The sequence below is a fragment of the Thermobia domestica genome, chromosome 3 (assembly GCF_964235325.1).
Source record: "Thermobia domestica chromosome 3, izTheDome1.hap1.1, whole genome shotgun sequence".
NCBI classification, from domain to species: Eukaryota; Metazoa; Arthropoda; class Insecta; order Zygentoma; family Lepismatidae; genus Thermobia; species Thermobia domestica.
Window position 1 is genome coordinate 312,912,319 of NC_137456.1, and position 23,319 is coordinate 312,935,637.

General features: G+C 35.5%; 1 protein-coding gene and 1 long non-coding RNA gene across 4 annotated transcripts in view; one reads left to right on the top strand and one right to left on the bottom strand.

Moving 5' to 3' along the window:
- Window positions 1-23,319, top strand: part of gkt (tyrosyl-DNA phosphodiesterase glaikit) — a 49,947-nt gene that overhangs the window by 13,624 nt on the left and 13,004 nt on the right. Inside the window, exons 5-9 of one of the 3 annotated variants that reach the window (XM_081752590.1) lie at window positions 1,748-1,942; window positions 5,467-5,569; window positions 9,790-9,912; window positions 14,725-14,820; window positions 22,409-22,579. In XM_081752590.1, coding sequence (XP_081608716.1) covers window positions 1,748-1,942; window positions 5,467-5,569; window positions 9,790-9,912; window positions 14,725-14,820; window positions 22,409-22,579 — 688 coding nt within the window. Of the gene's footprint in view, window positions 1-1,747; window positions 1,943-5,466; window positions 5,570-9,789; window positions 9,913-14,584; window positions 14,681-14,724; window positions 14,821-22,408; window positions 22,580-23,319 lie in introns of all 3 variants that reach the window. The other 2 variants (XM_081752589.1, XM_081752591.1) reach the window with 2 other exon arrangements.
- The window catches only part of LOC145681149 (uncharacterized), a 469,136-nt gene continuing 450,331 nt past the window's right edge, over window positions 4,515-23,319 (bottom strand). Inside the window, exons 3-4 of the long non-coding RNA XR_014130734.1 lie at window positions 21,108-21,552; window positions 4,515-4,749 (exon numbers count right to left, since the gene is read on the bottom strand). This is a non-coding gene — a long non-coding RNA (uncharacterized LOC145681149). The remainder of the gene's footprint in view (window positions 4,750-21,107; window positions 21,553-23,319) is intronic.

The following is a 23,319-nucleotide window of genomic DNA, read 5'->3' on the forward strand; positions in this document are numbered from 1 at the left end:
GCATACTTTAAAGAGTAATACTACTATTTGATCCATCTAATCCAATGGTGTACGCACGCCTCTGTATATATGTGTCAGCACCTATGTGCATGTCAAAGTGGAGACTTGATGTCTGGATATTGCATGTTCCCTACGTTTGTAACGTGAATGTTTCACTCTAATCAACCTTGTCCATCGCATTTACCTGTTTAAGCTATTTATCCACTACACGTATCTGTTTAATCCATTTATTTGCAGACATGATCATTGCATGTTCCCATTCATCTGTACATTGCCTGTACACTGCATGTAGGTGAGTTACACAGGCAATGTATCCAATTCTATTCCAATGTACTATACATGTGTCAGGACCTTGCATATGTGCATGACAAAGTGGAGACTTGGTGCCTGAATACTTCATGTTTCCTACACCTGGAACATTAATGATTCATTCCAATCAACCTTGTTCATTGCATGCACCTGTTTAACCCATTTATTGGCAATCATGATCGTTGCATTTTCCGTTTACCTGCACATTGCATATAGGTGGGTTCACACTTCACATGTACGCGGAGATAATACAGACATTGTATTCAGTTGTAAACCCATATATTATACATGTGTCAGGACCTTGCGTAGCGAATGTCGGATTGGAGATTTGTGCCTAAATATTGCATGTCTCCTGTGCCTATAACGTGAATGTTTAGCTCTAATCCACCTTGTTCACCACACGTATCTGTTTAATCCATATATTGGCAATCATGATCATTGCATGTTCCCGTTCACCTGTACCATGTCTGTACACTGCACGTAGGGGAGTTACACACTTCGCATGTACACGAAAAAGATAAATGTAAAATAATAAATTCTACATCATGCGTTTGCATGCTATACTCTAATACATGGTATTTACATGTAATGCGAATGTCACACATGTATATTACATGTTGATAAACAGGCAGCTTCCTTGTAGTTTTCATTCTTACTGTATTGCGAATGTTATCAACAATCCATTCAAGGTACTGTACATGCACATATTTCCTTCATTTACTTGCATGTGAGTGACTACGTGTACATTGCATGTTCTCATTTTAATGTACAGGCCGTGTTTCCGTGCTAAATTTCCAACAGAGGTTTAATACTTTTTCGACATGCATATCACCTAAAGACAATGTGCCTGTAATATTTTCTTTACATGTGTTTTCGCCGAAACAGATGCCTGTATAATGCGTCAAAATCTGACAGGCTTTTACAGACAGTTCCATGTACGAAACATCCATGTACAAAACATTGCATGTTTCCACAAAAATATTCATAATAGGAAGTAAGAGCATTTCACTTGGATATGGTAATTTCGCTGCCATTTTTATTTTATTTCTGCTCTATGTGCATAGCTTCTACTCTTACTCTTCTTTTTCCCGTTATTATTATTTATTTGTAGTCATATTGTTGTTTAGTTATTAATTATGTAACGCCATGTTCTGTCAACTACAGAAGATATAGCCATACTGTAGCTCTTCCGTTTCATACGTATATCTATGCTGTACAATGTAAAATAAATATCTATTCGTTCATGACTTTTCAGTGCCCTGAAGGTGAAAGCCATTTTCTGACGAAGTTCCTTTGTCTTCAAATATTCAAGAATCTTGTTATTATACTTGTTTGTTTGTTGCACTAGAACACGCAAATATACAATACTAAGTAATTGCTGTTACTAATTTTTTTTACTAATTTTTTTGTTTCAAAAAAATCTTAATGTCTTCTCCAGGTCCTGGAAGAGATGCTGCCACTGGCGCTGTTCAAACTCCAAGGCCTATTCCGCAACAGCCGAAGCTAGTGCTACCAGCCTCTCATGGAAAAGTTTTGAATAAGTTAAAGGCTGCAGCTCCATTCCATTTCTTCCTCACAACTATTCATGATGCTCCTCAAACTCAGAAAGAACCACTGTCAATATCGTTTCCTGGTAAGCATAGCATCTGATGTCATGCTACGAATATCAATGGGGATTCAATTAAATTAAAGAATTTCTGTTAAAAAGAGTCCAGCTCCGTTTATGGTATAGTTTGAATTACTGACTCCTTTTGGGTCAGGAAGAACACTCTTTGATTCATGCAAGATTACGTGCAACTCCTCAAATCTGAAAAGATGAATCTGTGTCTGTCATGATTCAAAGAAAAGGAATGTTTCTCTTCTTGGTCGCAAGGAATGAATAGCTTAAACCACTTCAGGGTTGAATTTTGGGCCCTTCAGTTAATCGTTTTAATTGGTAAATGTATACTGAAAATACCAGAAGTACTTATTTTGCTGAAATAATTGAAGATTGTTCCCATTTTTAAAATTTTAAATTAATGCTATACTGTTTTTAAGCTCTTCGTAAATGTGATTTTTCCCTAACAGTTTATTTAAAACAAGTTTTTATTTCCATGCTCATAAGGCCTCACCTAACCCGAAATCTTCAAACCTCAGAAGGGTTTGGTTTCTCTCTTCCAAAATTTGTTCTTGTTTTACAAGATTTCTGAAAAATCGTATTCCGTCAACTTTGCCCAGTAAGAAATAAGTAACGGTACATGCCAAGGGAATAAGTATTGCGTGAAAGTAGACTGCCACTTTTTGACATATTTTTTCCTTGAAATTCGAATAATGTATATCAGAAAAGCCTCAGAACGTATCCAGATTTTGATGAGTTGAAGTTCTTAATTCATTTTTGGTATAGGACATTGAAAGGGGCGAAAAAAGAAAAATTTCATTGCCTGCTGCAAAGAGGGCAGCTACTATGTAGTAGAATAATGTTGGAGAGCTAGTCGTGAGTGGGAACCCTTCATCCCTTGAGGGGATAAACATAAAACTATCAGCTTATGTTTATTTATATATAGAGGTAACTTTAACCGGTTACTTTAGAACATACGAGGTTCAGCCAAAATAAGTAAACCTTTATATCGGACTTCCGAAGAGAAATTAAAATAAAATAAATGACCGTGTTTATTATAAATAAAATTCCCAGTCACAACCCCCCTTTTCAGTTTTATTCAAAATAGAAAAAAAAATAAGGAGAGGAAGATGGGATAGAAGGAAAGGAAAAGAGAAAAAGTAAAAAGGTAAGAAAAGAGGAAAACTGTTACTAGATATTCTTGAGAAATACGGTAGAGAAAAGTGAATGATTATCGAATTGACATTGTTTCCAGGTGCTATTGGGTAAGGATTTGGTACTAAGGTGATCGAAAATAGGCACATGTTGACTCGCACAACTCAGGTCCAGATCCAGTTAACCACAACTACTGGGTTATCCCAATCTAGCTCCGAGATAGATGAGAAAGTTTAACTTGAAGGTTTATTCATTATTTCCAAAAGTTCTTAACTAGTATTCAGTAGTTGACGTATAAATCATGAAGTCGATCGCACGTTTAAATTGGCTGAAGAAAAAAAAAAAAAAAAAAAGAATAATAATAATAATAATAGTATTATTATAGTAACACATATTCTTTGAAGATTATGAATTTCGAAATTTTCCCAGGGTGATCGTTGGTCCCGGCTGTCTATGTTCTTTTTGCTTCTTCGATAGAGCCGACTTAGGTTAAGTTAGTATTCAGTTTTAGTGAATTGTTAGTCACTGTTTGTCACAGACGATGTAACATATATTATGAGAATTAGTACAATAAAATTCATATCAGCATTACGACTTAAAACTAGATTTACTACTCAGTCACACACACACTCACACGGGACAATGTATATATCAGGTTTCGTCTGGCTAAAGCAAACTAATCTAACTACATTTTATGAACATTTATTACATCCATTAATAAAAATTTAATTTGACAGAACAGAAGGAAATTATAGATACATGAATTGTAAAAGAAAAAAAATTGGTTCATAGACATGCACAGAAATACATTATTTCTCAATAAGATCAAATAGTACATTTCTCTTCGTAGATACATTAAAAATTTGATTACATTACCAACGAGAAGAAGAAAGAAAGAAAAAAAAATCAACATTATAAAAGATTCAGTTCGAATAACTACATATCAAAGCGAAGAAAGAACGAAAAAAAAAAATATGAATTTGTAGTTTCATTAAAAAAAACTTCAGTGGTACTTTAATTGAGTCTTTGTCTCAAAATAAAAACTTCGACGTTTCTGAGTCCTTTCTCTCAAGTCGATGAATACTTATTTATCAACACTTCATACGCACTATTTTTAGTGTCCATAAGTGTACTTATTCATTCGTCTTAACAACAATCATAAGTAGTTACTTGGAAAATATATATACTTATTTTATTACATCACTTAATGCACCTTGTATAAAACTTTCCAAATCACTTAACCTTTTAATTACGGAGCTTTTTTAAAAAATAAAGCCTGGGATACGGCGCCAATTTCTGCAGTTGCCTAGTATGTCTCCTGAATAAAACACATGCAAGTGCATATATGTGATACCCAGAAAGTTAAAAAACAATTAGGTTTAGTGGGCAAACTGCAAGGTATCTATAAATAGTTACTTCGTATCCCAAGTCTTATTTTTAGGTAACTAAATATAGTTACTTCGTGTCCTAAAGGTTAAACTTTAGAATCAGAAGTTTCATCCCCAAACGTTGGGAGCATATCTTCCATTATAAACTATTTTGACGAAAGCTAGGTCTTTGGACCTATCCTAGGTCCGTTATTTCAATTATGAACGCATCAAGCAAATTTAGTCCAAATTAGGAGCGCCAAAATTCCATTTCCGAGTCAATTTGCAGAGTTTAGGTGGATATGGACTCTAGGTTCTTACCTACAGAAAAAGAAAAAAAAAATCCTATTACACCAGTTGTAATGGTACAGTACAACATATTGTAGTTACTTACCGAGCATATGAAACACATTGCAAAACCACAAGTCACTCTGTAGTAATTTTTGAGGTCAGTCTTTCCTGCAATATTTCGATTGAGATACTGGATCACTCATCCTCAGAGGCAGCAAAACTTAATTTAGTTGCACGGAAGAAAAAGCAAGTATAGATTGAAACTGTTTGTAAAATTACTTTTCATGGATGTTGTAGGTAAGAACTTTTTGCATATTTGAATTACCTAAGTGAATTAGTATTATTTTCTGTTTTACCAAAATACCCTGCTTTTCCACAATTTCTGAACTTCCTGCGTTGCTAGCAACATAGATATATTTTAACTCATATATGCCCTTATTTTTTTTGTTTTGTATTTTGATTTATTTCGGTAAATATTTAGTTTTCGATCTATTCTTGGTGAGTTTAGTGTCATTTCTTTTTGCTGATCTCCAATTGACTAATTATGATACTGGGTCGAAATCGACCCGGGATGCAAATATATAAGCTTTTAGCAATAACAAAATATCTATGTAAGTCGTTTTCAACCCGGGGGCTTACAAATACTTGGGATCTCAAATATGGAAAATCTGTGTTGTTTTTATTTTTTTGTGATATACGTTATCATTGGGATGAATCCGATTATAGTCAGTTATTAAATGTTTACAGAATTATTGGATCCAAGTCTTGGAGATCTTGAATCCTCTCTTCAGATAAATTTCATGGTTGATATAAATTGGCTGTTGGAACAGTACTTCAACACAGGAAACTTGTAAGTACTTTTAAGCTATGGAATACGTAATGTTTTACATAAACATTAAGCATAACTTTTGTAATTCACTGTATCTTAGATTGTCGGTGTATGATTTTAATTGATTGGGTCAGTTAAAGAGAAACAGAGAGGGCTAAGTAAAGAGAAGCAGAAACATGTGAGCACTTTTATTATTTTTCTTAAACTTAATACAAATGGACAGCTAATCGGATCTTAGTGTCTTATAGAAAGTGTTGTCATTATAAGCTTAATATAATAAACAAGATAACCCATCGTAAGTTTGTTACAGAAGGTTTTATCATTATAAGCTCATTGCAGTTGACAGGATAGTCGACCTAAATGTATTGTAGAACGTTTTATTATCATAAAGTTAATACAATTTAGATACTGCAATCCGACCTAAATGTCGGTATAGACAGTTCTATCATCAGGACAACAATGAAAAACACCTTAAGGAAAAATTTTGTGTGAAAAATTATAAATTTTCAGTTCTAGCTGAAAAGGTCTTTATTTCGATCTTAGGTGATGCGAGCTTAAAGTAAACAGTATCATATCCGGGGATTTTCTTGATTTTTCTCACTTGCTCACACTATCTTCTTTTTACGTGTTTTTTGTCACTAATCACTGATAAAGAAACGTAATATTACTTATAAATATAGTTAAAATATGATTGATTTTTTTAAAAATTTTATTCCATTATTATTAAGTTTTAGTGTAATGTTTTATATGTACAGGTGATGAATAAATAAATAAATTATTAATATGAAAGTGCAAAGGAGACGAGGAACAGGTGGTTGCCGTTTAGGGAGTGTTTAGACAGACTCCACCCTGCACTGTAGCCTCTCTAGCCACTGTCTTAATGTTAGTTGCTATTTAGCTTTATAAGTGAAAAGAAGTAGTGCTGTCGTCGTGGTCGAAAACTGAATACCGAGCAATTTTGCACTACAATTTATCGGGTGGTTTAAAATGTTCATCAGCGTTTAGAGGAAATGGCTTCTGTGCTTGGAGAGAATAGTCCTCATTGTACACCAATATTTAGGTAATATCAAGAGTTTCAGAGAGGATTTTTTTTTTTTTTTTTTTTTTTTTCGTAGAGGACGTTCCAAAGTCAGGTCGACGATCATTCGCTGAGGGGAAACATGGTTGCAGTGTGACAAATGCTTGAGACAGACAAGCATACGATTTATCACCAAATCAAAGTATCTGTAGATATTAATGCAGTAGCAGATATTGCAATTCTGCGAAATTCCCTAGGAATTAAAACACTTTGTACCCTTTGGATGCTGCATTACTTGACAGACGATCAGATGACACGTCATATTTCATGGTGCCTTGGAATACTGTAGAAGTTTAAAATGGAGAATATTCTAATTTGAAAAATGTTATAATATCTGACAAAATTGGCTGTACTATTGTGACGTTCCGACCAATGCTCAGCTCAATGTGTGGATGTTCAAGGATGAGGAGGCACTTTTCTAGTTTGAAAATTCAGATCAGTGAAGAAGAGAATGCCGGCCGTATGTTTTAGTGTAAGAGAATTTTAGATTGAGTTGTGTTGGTTACTCAGAAGATAGTCGCAAGGAAGTGATACACCAAGGAATGCCTGCCTTAAACTTGTCGAAGCTCTCAAGAAGCTGCGCCCAAACTAAAGGATGGACACATGCTTCCTTCACCACGATAATGTTTCAGCAGTCAGCTCCAAAGTTTGTTCCGAGTACTGGAATAAAACTATTACCTTATCTACAGTTCTGACCTCGCCTCGCTCCATGCGACTTCGCGCTATTCCGCTGGATGAAGACCCGACTAGGATGAAAACGTTTGACGAGCGTTGGTGGGCTCTTAAGAGCTTGGGACGATGATTGTGAGCAGATCTTCATGAAAAAGAGCAGGTATTGTTTAAAAGCTGGAGAAATATATAATGTAAAGTGGAAAAGTTTTGAAGAAAAGATTCAAAAAAGCAATCATATTGCGAAACTTCTCTACTCATCGTTGTATATGTTATCCATTTCCTTTGGCCTTAATCGGAGGATGTTAACTAAAAGCTACGCTTTTGTCAACTAAAACTAGAATATAATTTCTATGTAACGTTTTTTTGTTGTTGCTGCTGCTGCTGCTGTTGTTGTTGTTGTTGTTGTTGTTGTTGTTGCTGCTGCTGCTGCTGTTGTTGTTGTTGTTGTTGTTGTTGTGGTGGTGGTGGTGCTGGTGGTGGTGGTGGTGGTGGTGGTGGTGGTGTATCTATTCATTAAAAACTAGCTTGGAACTCGCGAATTTTTTTCCGTCTGGATTTTGTAATGATGTTGTCTTGTTGTTATTACACCATTTTAATGAATTTAATCCCTCACACATAGAATTTTGAGGGACAAGTCATTTTTTAGAAAGAATATATATATATATTCAAATTTGTTTGGAAATAGAAAATAACACTATCATACTTTAAAGTGGATAATCGTATTTAAATGAAATTGGTTGCATTTGAAAGAAAAATTCAAATATTTATGTACTTGTTAACAATGGACAACAATGTCAATATTGTACGAGATCAAACACAGAAAAAGTAAATTCACTAATGTTTATTTTTTTATTTATTTATTTTTATTTTTATTTTTTTTTATTTATTTATTTTTTATTTTTTTATTTTTTATTTCATTTTATTTATTTATTTTTGTTGATTAATCGATATGGGTTAATTGTTGGATATTTAGAAGGCAGTTTCTGTTTCTGCTGGAGGTCACTTGTGAAGAAGAAGGCAATGACTTTATTTTCCAACAAGATGAAGCACTTCCTCACTGACATTTACATGTTCGGGAACATCTGAATGAGCGGCTTCGAGGAAGATGGATTGAATGTGCCGCAAATGATGATGACGTCTTCTACAAGTGGCCGCCGAGGTCGCCAGACTTCACGGTCTCAGACTTCTTTTTATTAGGTTACGTAACCGTTTTACGTCCCACGGTTATGCCGGCAAGGCTAAAGGAGACGGTGAAGATGAGAAACGAATGAAATGGTGGAATGAAAAAAGTGGGAGGAAACGGGAGAACCCCGAGGAAACCGACGCACACGGTGTTTGTCCACCACAAAGTTCACTTGGCGGGAGCAGGGTTTGAATCCGGGACCCCATGCACCAGAGGTGAACGCTCTACCAATGAGCCACCGCGGCCCCAAGTACAAGTTCGTATCAGCGCTACCATCCAGTCCATTTCATCAGATATGTTGGAGCGTGTGTGGCGTGAATGGGAATATCGTCTTCATGTCTGCATCGTCACTCATGGAACCCACATTCGATATCTATGAGATATAGTAAATAAAATATTTGAGTTTTTCTTTCAAGTGTGACCAATTTCATTTAAATATGTTTATTCAAAGTGATGCAATACCACTTTAAAGTATAATTGTATTTTTATGGATACGCGCTGTAGAATAATTTTCATTTTTTTTTTTTTTTTTTTTTTAAATTGTGTCCATTGCAGCAAATCTCCTACTAAATCCTGTAGTGAAATTACGAAAGAAAAATAAGTGGAAATTTTTGCACCCACGCTTAGATTTAATAGAAATTTAAAGCGTGTATATAACAATGACATCTGCACAACTCTATATAGTGGACGACGTATATCTACGCCATCCTCACTTAAGTAAGGTTAAATTTTTCTTCTCATTATTTCTGTCCGTAGTATATGAATGAGATATTTCAGTTAAGTCTTGTTTTTGTTTAATGAGATGCTGCGTGCAGTTATCATTCGGTCTTGAAATTTGGAGGTTTGATGATAACCGAGAAAAAGTGTGTATGTCCAAAAGCTCATGCGATGCTGCCATGTTTTAGTAGAATAACGCAGCGAGACTTAGAAAATTCTACTGTTAGTCCGTCCGTTACTCCACTCAATAAGTCTTGACCGGAGGCAAATTTTTCATTTTGTTTTAATAGACAGCTAGAACAATTATCTTGGCTGACTTCGTTAATGAATTCAATCCGTTAACGTCGTCAGGGATAACGGTGACTCCATTATTGATCAGACATTCTGAAAGTAAAATTCCCTTTGTTTTAGCATTTATATTAATTTATTTAACGGTAAAAGAAGTTAAATTAAACCATATTCTGAGAAAACTCATAGGTGAAACGGGTTTTTGCCACATGAATGTTTTATATTTCTTATATATGGATCTTCAATATTCATAATAATTTTCATATTAAAATAATGATTGAATTTATTTGTATATTTTCTTAGGAATAAACCAATGATGATTTTGTACGGCGACGATGATGAAGATTTAAAGGATCCAAGCAAGCGACCTGGACATGTAACAGCGATTAGAGTGAAGCCTCCACATCCTTTCGGGCAACATCACACGTTTGTATTTTTATTGACATCTTTGTTATTACTTTTATTTGACAGTGCATCAAACAACACTCTTTTTTTTTTTTTTTAAATGAATTTTTACTTAATAAATTGATTCGTTTAAAGTTGGACGTTCCTTTTGACCACCGAGGTTATGTGAGAATTGAACCTACAATTTAACTTAGGATTCGAACAACAGAACTCCCCCGACAATCGAACTTGGACCTGCCGCTTCGAAGGCAATATGTTATTTTATTGAGGAACTTTAACAATAGAAAATGGGAAAGGAGTATCCCAGTGACTATATTTAGAAGTGGAGCTCCTTCGTGGCTAAGCGGTTAGCGTACGCGCCTTCGGCGCGGGAGACCCGGGTTCGATTCCCGGCGGGAGCTCAAGTGGTTCGGAGTCCACGTTAATCAGTAGGTCCATGTCTCATATAGTTTCGCTGCTAAACGGGACGTTAAACTCAAAATCAACTCAAATCAACTATATTTAGAAGTGTTATTCCATCATCACCTAGTGGAACTGACGAAAAGCTAGTAAGTATAGCCTACCGCAGAGTTCTAACTCCTAACTCTGAAATGATTAGAAAACAAGAATATGTCAGTTCATCTTCACCTAGTAGCGATTGAAAACTAAACTAAAATTAGCTTCTGTTGATATACTTAACATGTTTAATTCGATTCCACAGAATTTAGCTTTGGAATTTTTGCAACACATAACGAGTGATCTGAAAATCTTCGAAAATATTAAGATTTTAGAGACATCTTTACAGACAAACTATTTTATCTTCGAAAGCATCGTGTTTAAGAATTAGAAGAAGCCACTATGTAGAAGAATTAGCTATGGGTAACCCACTTGGTTCATGATTAGCCAATATACCGGGTGCGCCAGTATTTGAGAAACACACAGGTAACACATACCCTGTGCGTCATAGTTACAAATCCTTTCTTTTGCAAACAAGCATGAAAGAACCTATTCTTAACCCAGGAAATGAAGAAGCGTGCTGTCATCGTCTCCTTGGTTGCAAGCCACTCCGATTCAGAGATCGATGTATTCCTGAATGTCGCTTCGTCATTCGTCCGGAAAATTTGGAGAAAAGTAAGAACTGCCAAGGGTAATGTTGTCATCGTTTCCTAGAGGAAACGACATTGTCAGCGCTCGTACATTATCAGGACTCTTGAAATTTGTCTGTTCTGTAGAAGCTGTCATCGATGAGGATCATGTAGGGACACGCCAGAGGACTGCAGGTTGACCGTTAACCATCCGATGTGTGGTTCATGAGAACCTTTGTTATAAGTCGTACATGATACATAGAAAAAATTTCTTTTCCAAGAAAACCAGGGCTATCCGGCTGACCTGTGCCTAACGCCTCCTGAACAAGCTGAAACATCCGAACGAGCCCGGAATGTTTTTTCCCCGATGAGAAAAATTTTGACCAGGATCGGAAGGTGAAGCTTCTAAGGATTGTAATTAGAAGAATAAAACTTCATAAATAATATAACTCATATACGTTTTGTCACTTTCTTAACTGAGTTTAATATCCACTCATGAGAAGCGTACATAACAAGATGTCTATCTCTACACACTTATTTATTATGTATCCATAGCAACAACTTTTTTTTCTAATTTTCGATTACAAAAGAATAATCTCTTGATATCTCTATGTATCTTTCTTTTCTTTTCACATAATACTGTTCCACTAATTCGCCTCTGATCGCCTTTTTATAAGCTGGCACAGATTGCCAATACTATATACAACAACATAACAACGTTATCGTTGTATAATCAGTGAAGGTAACGTAATTCCTCCACATTTCTTTCGTCAAGCTGTCTGAGTCAACGCCCCTGCTTACGCCAAAGTGTTGAAAATAGTTATGAAGCCCTGGATTACTACCGTAGCATGTGAGAGGCGATGTGTTTTTCGGCAGGTGTCTGCTCCATCTCATACAGTCCATACCACCCATAAATGGCTGGCCGACAATTTTCATGACCATGTCACTTCCAATGTGTGCTCCCCCTCCGCTTTCCAGCTACCCAGATGTTAACTCAATGGAATATTACGTATGCGACATGGTTGAGAGGGACTCCAATAAGCGTCCTCAGGGCTGTTGTTGTGGATTCAATGGCAACATTTCTAAGACCCATCTCATTCCAGGCAGTTTCGATAACGTGTAGAGGCTGTTATTGCGGCTGACTGCGGTTTTATTGACAGAACTTCCATTGTATGTATGATCACTTGTACACTACGTTAAAAGGTAATAAGTGCTCTCCCTTCAGTTGCTGTCTGTATTGGCTGTGGACGTGGCTTTGTTCTCAAATACCTGCCCACCCGGCATCCTTGAGCCATTTTGCAAGTAAAATTTTGGAAAAAGAACAGTTTAGATTTATAAAATACTACATTGCCGATGACACTATTGTAGTTTATAGGGCAGATGAACATTTACAGGCGCTTTTTAAAAAAATTAATCAGATTTATCCAAATAATAAATTCACAATTGAACATTAAAAAAGTACGAACTTTCTTGTTTTGACGTTCAGCGGATTCAAAATAAATGTATTGCTAAAATATACATGAGACCAACCGCAAATGACTTTTACATGCAGAGAAAGAAATCTGCTCACTCTCTAAGATTAATTTAAGATTGAGTTTCTTTTTAAGATATATAGATTGGTATCAACTAAGAAAGATATTAACAGACAACTAGACAATCAAAGAAATGCACAGTCAAATTAATGCACAATCAAAGAAAAAGTGAAATTTGCTCAAATGAAAATTCTCTACCTTTCATTTATTTATGTTTTTGGCATGAGTGTGTAATTACAGATGATGTAAAATAACCAATTCCCATCCAGGGCCAGAAATAAAAAGTTTTGTTCAAATTAAGATGGTGAAACTGAGTTTGCACTCAGCTTTCTTTACAGATATGTTCAAAAATTTAGAACACTTTTAATCGTTTGTCAAAAATCGGAAGATATGCAAATGTATTTCTTTTGTTTCTGGTCATAACTGGCATCTGGTAGAGATAAATCATTAAAAAGTTCAAACAATCGTTATATTTTTAACCTTATAACGTAACTCGTTATCCATAGGTCCTCAGTCATAATTATAATTAGATTATATTACGAAAATCACTTTAAACAGTCCAGATTACGTGCAGCTTTCCATGCTTTTATTGTGGCACACAATTATAGAAACAAATACACACCTTTATGATTATGTATACATTCATTTATATGATGGTTGCTGAATTATATAGTTTTATTTACCAATCGTTGTTATGACAACCTAAAGACAAAAACTGATCAACTCGTCATATTAGAATCAATTTTGATTCTCTTTCTTTTTCGTATTTTTTTTCTTCTTCTTCAAACTGGTTAGTGCATATTTTAAAATCATACATTGCCCGGAAATATAAGAAAGATATTTAAAATTACATTGAAAATACAAGATGTCGTTGCAACCTCTATAGGACTGAGAATCAATTTGTGATCTATCTTGTCAGGGATTAGTTAGTCTACAAGTCTTTTACATGATTATACTACAAAATGCTTTTTGCAGTATCATTACACTCCAACCCCTGAATAATTTCAAGCCTTATTACATTAGAACAAAACACTCAACGTTAAATTTGGACGAAGACCACCTGAGTAAGAATTGAGATTTAATTACAAAATCTTCATTCAAAAACGCAAACCACTGTGACTTTAAATTATAATTAATTTACGCAGCATAATTTTTCAGATTTGTACATAGGCAGATTGTGTGTTAGTGGAATTTTATATGGTTACAGATAAAAAAAAAAAAATCTAATCAATATCAGGCACTATAAGTTGATTTGGTTGAAATCCCAGAATTTGAAGCCATTCGTAAATAGAAAAGAGCTGGATATCGTCTCTGTCAGTCTAGTGGCTTAAAAAGAGCTAGTTTTGATAGTGAACACCGTATACGTATGTAGTCCTAAGGAACACTAGAACAAATAACTCTTACCCTGCACCACGAACATTGGTCCTATTTAGAACTCCATTTTCACGATATTTCGTTCATCTCTGTGATCACCATCTCGTGCGTGTGAGTTATGAGCGGACTCTAGCACTTTAGGTCCATTGAAATATGTTCTTTGATCTGTAAACAAAACAGGTACGAGTATTCCAGAAATCACAGTGTTTGTCAATTAAATACTACACTTTTAACTTTAAATCCTTGTCACTTCCTTGAACTAAAACTCCTTTCCGTAAGAAGTTATCAAGAAAGTTTCTAATCACTTATCTTAAATTTCACCTAGGAAAGTTAGGTAATTTTGATGGCAGTTATTGAAACAGTGTCATTTCTGAAATACTTCGGTCAGTTTTTTCTCTTTATAGGACAAAGAACATAATATTTCAATGGAATTAAAGTGATAGGTTCCCCTCACATTGCACATGCATGGGTCATAATCACAGAGATGACCAAAATATCGTGAAAGTGGAGTACTAAATAGTAGCAACATTCGTGGTGCAGGGTAAGAGTTTATTTAGATAAATGCACCCTAAAGCATATGTCAGTAACAATAGAACATCTAGTGTTAGCTAATTTTATTCGTGTCAGTTGTTAGTTGTGTAGTCAAGTAAGAGAAAGTAGCGCAATTGTAGTTGCACTTAGTTTTAGAGTAGTTGGTGATGACTAATTGTCTTATTTTTATAGGAAGATGTCCCTGTTTTACTACAAAAATGGAAACCTAAGAGTAGTTGTCCACACTGCTAACCTTATAGAATCAGATTGGCACAATCGAACTCAAGGGTGAGTATTTTAATATCAAACTCCTTTTCGTATTTCCTTCGCAGGAAGATGAGTCTCCTGTGTTACAGAAACGGTAGCATCAGAGTGATCATTTCTACTGCAAATTTAATTGAAGATGATTGGCAGAATTTTGTCCAAGGGTGAGTGCTAAAGTGCAAGGCCATTACAGAAAAAAATAAAATATTTTCAGTATGTAGTTTTCCTAATATATTTTTTTAAATGTTAAACTTTTTTTTTTTTTTAATGTTTGATTTAAGTTGTGTGCTGGCTTATGTAGGACGCAAGATACGTATATTTCTTCTGTTTTGACGCATCAAGAAGTTTCTTTGAAGATGCGGAATTTCAATTTCTTAATTTTCGAATTCTTGTAGGGGGCACGGTGGCTCAGTAGTAGAGCGATAACCTCTGGTGCGTGGGGTCCCTTGTTCGTTTCCCGGCCATGTAAGTTTGTGGTAGACAATATCGTGTTCGTGGGTTTTCTCGGGGTGCTCCTGTTTCATCCCACGTTCTCATTCCACTTTTTTTTTTAAACCATCATTCACTTGCTTTAATCATCGTCCCCTTTAACCTAACATGCATAATTGTGGGACGTTAAACTCAAAGATTTCATGTTTTTCGAATTCTTGTGGGTAGATCTGTTTTAGGAATATAAGTATAGATTACGCAAAGGTTATTCCAAGCAAATAAGAGGAATAAATTGACTCATAATTAAACATTAATACTGATACTTGCCTGAAAAAGCGTCGTAATATTCAACTACCGAAGAGTTTCGATAGATGTACTTATCTTCTTCAGCGGCTAAATTATAAAGAATGTCACAAACGTGAGAGTTGTTTCGAGTTCAGCTTTCAGGTAGTCGAATTGACTCACATTTGTTACTACAGTTTTCATGAACGAAATATTTCATGTCCACTAATACGAGGGCAATTCGGAAAAGAAAAATTGCCGTTTGGTTATCAATCACATATCTCGCAGATACAGAACTTTTATTATACATATTAAAAAATTTACATTACATTACTTTTCAACATATTCACCTTTCAAATTGAGGCACTTGTCGTTGTACAAGGTTTGAGATTCCTTCTGCAAATAAATCTCCCGCCTGGGAATGAAGCCACCCGCTAACAGCATTGTGAAGCGTATTGTCATTGTCGAAGCGTTGCGACGCAAGCCACTGTTTCATATGCCTAAAGATAGAACAGAATGTTCAGATATCGTAAGCTGACGGACTTCACGGACAGTTTTGTCAATTCTCTTGCACGAGTTTATTGCTGACTACAGGTGAGTGTCTACTTCTTGCTGCATCGTGCACATCAGTTCGTCCATCTTTATACGTGTGACACCATTCACGTACGACATCTTCACTCTTTGGGCCGCAGTGGCTCAGTGGTAGAGCGTTCACCTCCGGTGCTAGGGATTCCGGGTTCGATCCCAGCCCCCGCCCAGTGAACTTTGTGGCGGACAAACACCGTGTGCATGGGTTTTCTCGGGTTCTCCCGTTTCCTCCCACTTTCTTCATTTCCACTATTTCATTCATTACTCATCATCACGGTCTCCTTTAGCCTAACCGGCATAACCGTGGGACGTAAACCTCAAAGATTTCATTTCATTTTTCATTTACGATATCTTCACTCATTACTTTCGGCCTGTAAACACCAGAGTTCGCGATGAATCGCAGCTGCCGAAAGTTTTTTTTCGCATTCAGAAATCGTATTACCATACGCTCTTCACATTTGGCGGATATTTCTATTGGAGCGTTCATTTTCAATAATTGTTATAGCGGACGGGTGAGCTGCAACACAACCTTCTTCTTCCACGGCTTATTGTCTGCTGAACTATAGCACACAGCGCCATATGACTGACGTTGCTCTTCCCGACTATTTCTTGCAAACTTTTATATATATATATATATATATATATATATATATATATATATATATCGTATTTTCCACAATACAGTATGTTATCTATAATATAACGAGCAGTTCGTCAAGAAAAACTTCTAAAAGTGTACTCAAAGTACAATACTCGTCGTTTCTTTTTCATAATAACAGTTACAATTAAATTCAGTGGTACATTATATGTTTTTTTCTTTCAAGAAACGTTAATTAAATGCAGTGTTTCATTTATTTCATTTTTCAAAATGCATTTTTGGTTATAGTTTTTCATATAGTAGTACAGGGTGTATCAAAAAGATTCATCCACTTTGGCAAGTCTGTATTTCCGAAACTAATAAACATTTACAAATAGTTTTTGTTTTGCATGACAGTGAAACCCAAAAAGTTTTTATTGCACCTGTTCATAGGTCTTCAATGTGCCCCCCGTGAGATGCACGGCATATGTGCATGCGGTATTCAAATTCGTCCCAAACTGCAGCTAGTATGGCGTGGGAGACCCGGGTTCGATTCCCGGCGGGAGCTCATGTGGTTCGGATTCCACGTTAATCAGTAGGTCCACGTCTCATATAGCCTCGCTGCTGGAACTCAAAGTCAACTCAACTGCAGCTAGTATGTCTTCAGTTACAGCTTCCACAGCTGCCGTTATGCGATGTCGCAGTTCATTCAATGTGCTTGGTAACGGAGGCACATAAACGGAGTCTTTTATAAACCCCCACAAGAAATAATCACATACAGTAAGGTCAGGTGACCTTGGAGGCCAGTATTGTAACGCTGCATCATTTGGTCTAGTGTGACCGATCCATCGTTGTGGAATCGTTCGATTTAAAAATCAATGCACTTTCCCATGCCAGTGTGGCGGTGCCCGTTGGTAGATGAAATCATTCGAATCAGTCTCCAACTGTGGGAAAAGATAGTACTCAAGCGTATCAAGGTAGGTTATCCCCGTCACAGTGTTCTCGGCAAAGAAAAATGGACCGTACACCTTTTTTTCGGGAAACTGCACAAACCACATTAACTTTTGGCGAGTCCCTCTCATGTTGTACAACTTCATGTGGGTGTTCCGTTCCCCATATTCGCACATTATGGCGGTTCACATTTCCATTCAAATGGCATGTTGCCTCTGTTGAACTAAACACTAAACGTTGAACAAAACTGTCGTCCTCTGCAATCTTACCAAGAATGAAATTACAAAACTCCATACGTCGTTCTTTGTCACCTTCACAAAGAGCTTGCAGTAGCTGAATTCTGTATGGTTTCATGTGTAAACGACGACGCAACACACGCCAGACGGACATCGAGGGCATGTTGAGCTGTCGAGCTGCACGACGAACGGATTTCTGCGGACTGCGTGTAAAACATTGACGGACGTCGGGCACTCGAGGACGTCCCGGTGAGTTTCCCTTACACAAACAACCTGTTGTTCGGAATTGTTCATGCCATCGTCTAATGCTCTGTGCAGTAGGAGGATCCACACCATACTTAGTACGAAAGTCACGCTGAACAGTTGTCACTGACTTGCACTCCGCAAAACGTAGTACACAAAACGCTTTCTGTTGTCCAGATGCCATTTTAACCAGAACCGTAGTGGGCGTTCACTCAAGCACACTGCTGCTACCTAGCGGAAAACAAGTACAACTAGAGATGTTCCTCTTTCCAACAGTACGTTGTTCACTCACATCTCTGAAAAGACAGAATAGATATTATTGTTTAAAACCAGATGATTCTTTTTGATACACGCTGTATTTTTATTTATCTTTATTGGAACAAGATAGTAATTAGTTTTGAACAATAAAATTCAAAAAGATAAAGTTAATTCCATGAGATGTGAGATAAATTAGTTGTTCAGATTTAGATTTAACTGCTGAAGAAGATAGAAGAATTTGTCAATCATGCTCGGTAATTAAATAGAACAACAGTTTCTGAGGTAAGTCCAATATTGGTATATAAAACACACACAAATTATATTCTCAACGTGGATAATTATATTTACAAATTTCATACCTTCAACAGTATTTATCCAGTATGTCTGAAGAGGATTGGCATTCTCTCATTGGAATTCTCTTACAAACAATATAAATCTCGATTAGTTCATGTTTCCATTTCACGTAGTTTTATCAAAATTTATTTTAAAATGGCTCTTTTGTTGTGTCCTGCATGGGGATCAAATTTAAATGTGCTAAATTTCGGATTTTGTGCCTTCATCCAGGCGTATGGCTAGAATTGGATTAGGATTAGATAAGTTTTATGTTTATTGTGATGAGGCCAAAGTATAAACCCTAAGAGAATGCCTTGTCTTCCTTTTTAATCACAATTGTGAATTTTAATTGTAAAATCAATAATGTAATATCTGAGGCCTTCTACTATGGTGTTTTATCTATAAGCATTTATGTTGCCACGTCTGTAGTAGCTTTCTAGTTTTGCACAGACAAAGAGTTGAGGAAAAGACTCGTAAAGTGCTTCGTGTGGAATATTGTGCTGTATGGGTCAGAAACATGGAGATTACACAAAAATGATGAAAAATGACTGGAAGCTTTCTAAATGTGGGTGTGGAGAAGAATGGAGAGAATTAGCTGGGTCGAGCGGAAAACGAATGAGAGGGTGTTAGAAATGGTGAGGGTGGGGGGAAAAGAACAATTTTAGGTATTATTAAGAAGAGAAAGAGAAACTGGTTGGGACGTTGGCTAAGAAGGAACTGAATCATGAGGGACATGCTAGAGAGTATTGTGGCAGGAAAAAGAGGGAGGGGGCGAAAGAGACTACAATTAATGAACGATATCAAAACAGAGAAATCGTATGTGAAGACGAAGAGGTTAACAGAAGACCGTGAACCATGGAAACTTCTCAGTTGAAGCAAATGACCTGTCAATAATGGCAGAATATCTATGATAATGAATAGTAATCGTTATATAATTTCTGTTTTTGACCTTTTCGTTGTTGTCTCCATTATCGCAATTTTAAACCGTAAGTGCTTAACCTTGAGTGTCTTACGTTAATAATAGTTAAGAATCTGAGCTAAATTTCTCTAGACCGAATGCATATTTGGCTTACTAAAAGTAACCAAATACCTTCTAAAATGTATTCAAAATGAACTAACAATAGAATTCATGTCTAATCAATTTTTTGTATTACTGGCCTTTTACTTTAGTGTTCTTAAATTTTGAATTTTGCTAATTAATTTAAGTTGCTTGTACTAGAGGTTTTTTTTTTTTTTTTTTTTTTTTTTTTTTTTTTTTTTTTAAAGTAAGAATGGGTAGTAAGAAAATTCTCTTACTATACTAAACAAAAAAGAGAATTTATTTATGTGTAAACTAAATCCAGTAATTTCTTGAATTGATAGAAGACATAAATACACAATATTAATCACATTAATAATTGTAAATACATCAGAAACGGTGAATGATTTTATTGTTTCACCTTAGATTTAAAATATATCCTTTGCGAATGATTCAAATTATTCTCTTGTAAAAGTTTATCCTGTTCCATGTTGTACAGATTTTGCGTTTTATTATTTATCCATACATTTTTATATATACATACATACTTTATTCACTTTGTTGAAAGAATAAATCCCTAAAAAATACCCTTCATGATACCTACAAATCTCTACGCAGTAGTGTGCGGGTGCACCATCGAGTTAAATGTAACCACGTGTGAGAAAGATCGTCGTCTACATAATTCATTAACATGTCTAAGTAAGAGACATCTATTACAATTAGTGAGTTAAAAAAAAAAAAAATAGGGACCTGGTATTATCAACTTGGAATCACCACACCATGCGTTTAACTTAAGAGCCTGCAATACTAAAAATAATTCAGATTTTACAATTTTTGTTTTGCTGTTAAATTCATAAGTGAAAGGAGATAATGAAATGCAACTTACCACAATCATAAATAATGTTATTCTACAACAGAAAATATGAATCTGAAGAATTTTCAGTGGTGGCATACATAGAAATTACCTTGTTGTCAGAATAATGTTTCCCCCAAAATCTAGGTTAAGGCAGCGACTAGAGGAAAGACCTCAACTGCATTTGATTACGTATTATGTTGTCTTGAAATCCTCTGAACTACTTTTTAAGTAATAGTTGTATTGAGTTTGCAATAAACAAAATAGTCTTAACATACAGTTATTAAAATTAAATAATAATGTTATTTAAAAAGTAGTTCACAAAATACCAAGACATCGTGATACGTAATCAGATGCATTTGAGTTCGTTCCTTTAGTTGCTGCCTTAACTTAGATTTTGGGGGAATTGTTATTCTGGCAACACTGTAATTTCTATGGATGGCAACACTAAATATTCTTTAGATTCATATTTTCTGTTATAGAATAACATTATCTATGATTGTGATAAGTTACATTTCATTATCTCCTTTCACTTATGGAAAACAAACAAAAGAAAAATGGTAAATTTTGTATTATTTTTTGTATGGCAGGCTCTTAAGGGAATTTCGTGTGTATGGATGCTAAGTAGCACAAATCATACTGTTATATTGTTAAATGGACATTGACATGAAATGTTGAATTACCTTGTCAGAAAAGCGAAGCGACACAGACAAATCGACTCATATTTTCGTTCTGCCAAATTTTAGTCGGGCGATTTTATCTGCTGCAGAAAGTGGTTACACAATTCGATTTTAATATGATTTGAAGCCCAAATCTCGGTGCAAGAGTCGTCGAAGAAATCGATCAGGTGTCCTTGTTTTAAATTCTAACTCAGAAAATGACTTTCATCTTTATAATGTCTTATTTTCTGACACTTCTGGGTTGTCCGCTGTTACTTTCGTAATTATTATGCACAGAACCTTTTCGTTCTGTATATTTGCCGCATGGATTACCGACTGAGATGATCTGTCCAACTGGGACTGGGACGAACTAAACTTATTTCTCACTACTGTTGGTGATTGATACACGTCCATCCACACCGCAGTTTTCCCTCTTTTCTTTAAATTTAACCATGTAACCATCGTTTATCTGAAACGAAAAGAACAAATAAATCCCTTATAAGTGGTAACATTTTTTAGCGGATCCTATATACTGTAAAATTACTTTGATAAAATAATATGTACAGCAGTTTAGCACATAGGATTTTGTTCTTTATTCATAACCTTTTTTTGTTATAAAATTTTTGGTGGTTTTAAGGAATGCAAAGTCTTTTATATGGCTGGTTTTAGGCCCAGGCAACCAAGCGAAGGATTTTTACAGAGCTCTAGGCAAGCTAAGTGTAAGTAGTTAAGAAAATTTTTAATGTTTTAGGCAAGCAAAGCGATGTTGGTGTCCTGCAGAGCTTCAGTCAAACTAAGAGAGTGGTTGAGTTTTTGCAGAGCTCGAGGCAAGCTAGGTGGGCAAGAATTTTTAGAGTTACGTTAGCTTACATTTTTTTAAAGCTCCAAGCAAGCTTTGAGAGGGAATTTGACTAGCCAAAACTGATCTTGGTGGATACGTTACTTTTTTTTTTTTTTTACATTACCTAATAATGATGAAGGTTTTTGTAGTTTGCTTTTTGTAGTAGTTCCAGTAAAAAAAAAAAAAACCGTGGTTTCGTTTTATAAATAAAAATTTGAGTTGATTTTGACTTTAATGTCCTTTTCAGCAGCGAGGCTCTATGAGACGAAACCTACTGATTTACGTGAAATTCGAACATGAGCTCACACCGGGAATCGAACACGGGTCTCCCACGCCAAAGGCGCGTACGCTAACTTATAAATAAAAAGCACATGTTCGTGTTTACAACACGTGTAAAATATTATATTACAAATGTAATATTTTAATAACATCTAGTACACAATAACTGGTACATTCATTAATTTACATGCTGATAATTTTCCAGAGTATGGGTGAGTCCCGAATGTCCGCCATTACCGCATGATGGAGATACGACAGCCGGTGAATCACCTACAGAGTTTAAGGCAGATCTATTGCGCTATCTCTGTTTTTATAAGCTACCGAAACTACAAGAGTGGATTGGAAGAGTCAGGAGAGCAGATTTCTCACATATCAGGTATGTAGTACATGTGTGATACATACGTGAAGACAAAAGAATAAAGTTGTATAATGCTAATTTTAGGAGTAATTTGAATGGACGTACTAGTTCCTAACACACAGATTCAGTAGGTTATGTATATAAATCACGTGTCAAAGTTTAGAAAAATGAATGGATATTTTGTATTAACTTAAGTAATGGCTTCTTGTGATATTAACCCATTTCTGTCTATAATTCTGAATACAAATGCATGATCAATCATTCTTTTGTTACAAGACTTGTAAAATGCGAATATCTCAACATCGTAAGAATGCACAAATGTGAAGCAGGCGGTATAAAAGATTTTTATACTTTAATTCAGGAAAGTATGAAGATCAACACTCAGACCGTGACCATGACAGTGAATAACAATGTACCGTTGCAAAGATAATGAAAATGGACTTGTAACACTGTTAAACGTTTATACTTTTTCTTTCAACTACTGTTGGCGCTTACTATAGTTTGCAGTTACTAGCGCACAGAGTTTTTGGTAGTTTGTGAAATGTTTTCTGTTTTTGGTTACTGTGTGACCAATTTTCACTTAGTGTAGAAGGTTAATATAATATTATGGGTTACACAGGAGTGGAGCGTTCATTCCTCGTTTGTAGTTATCTCGCAGTTACTGGCAAACAAGTTCATTTAATTGGTGCCATAGATTTTTTTTAAAGAGATGTGAGGTTAGGAAATACCCATCATGGTTGATAATTATGTTTGGTGAA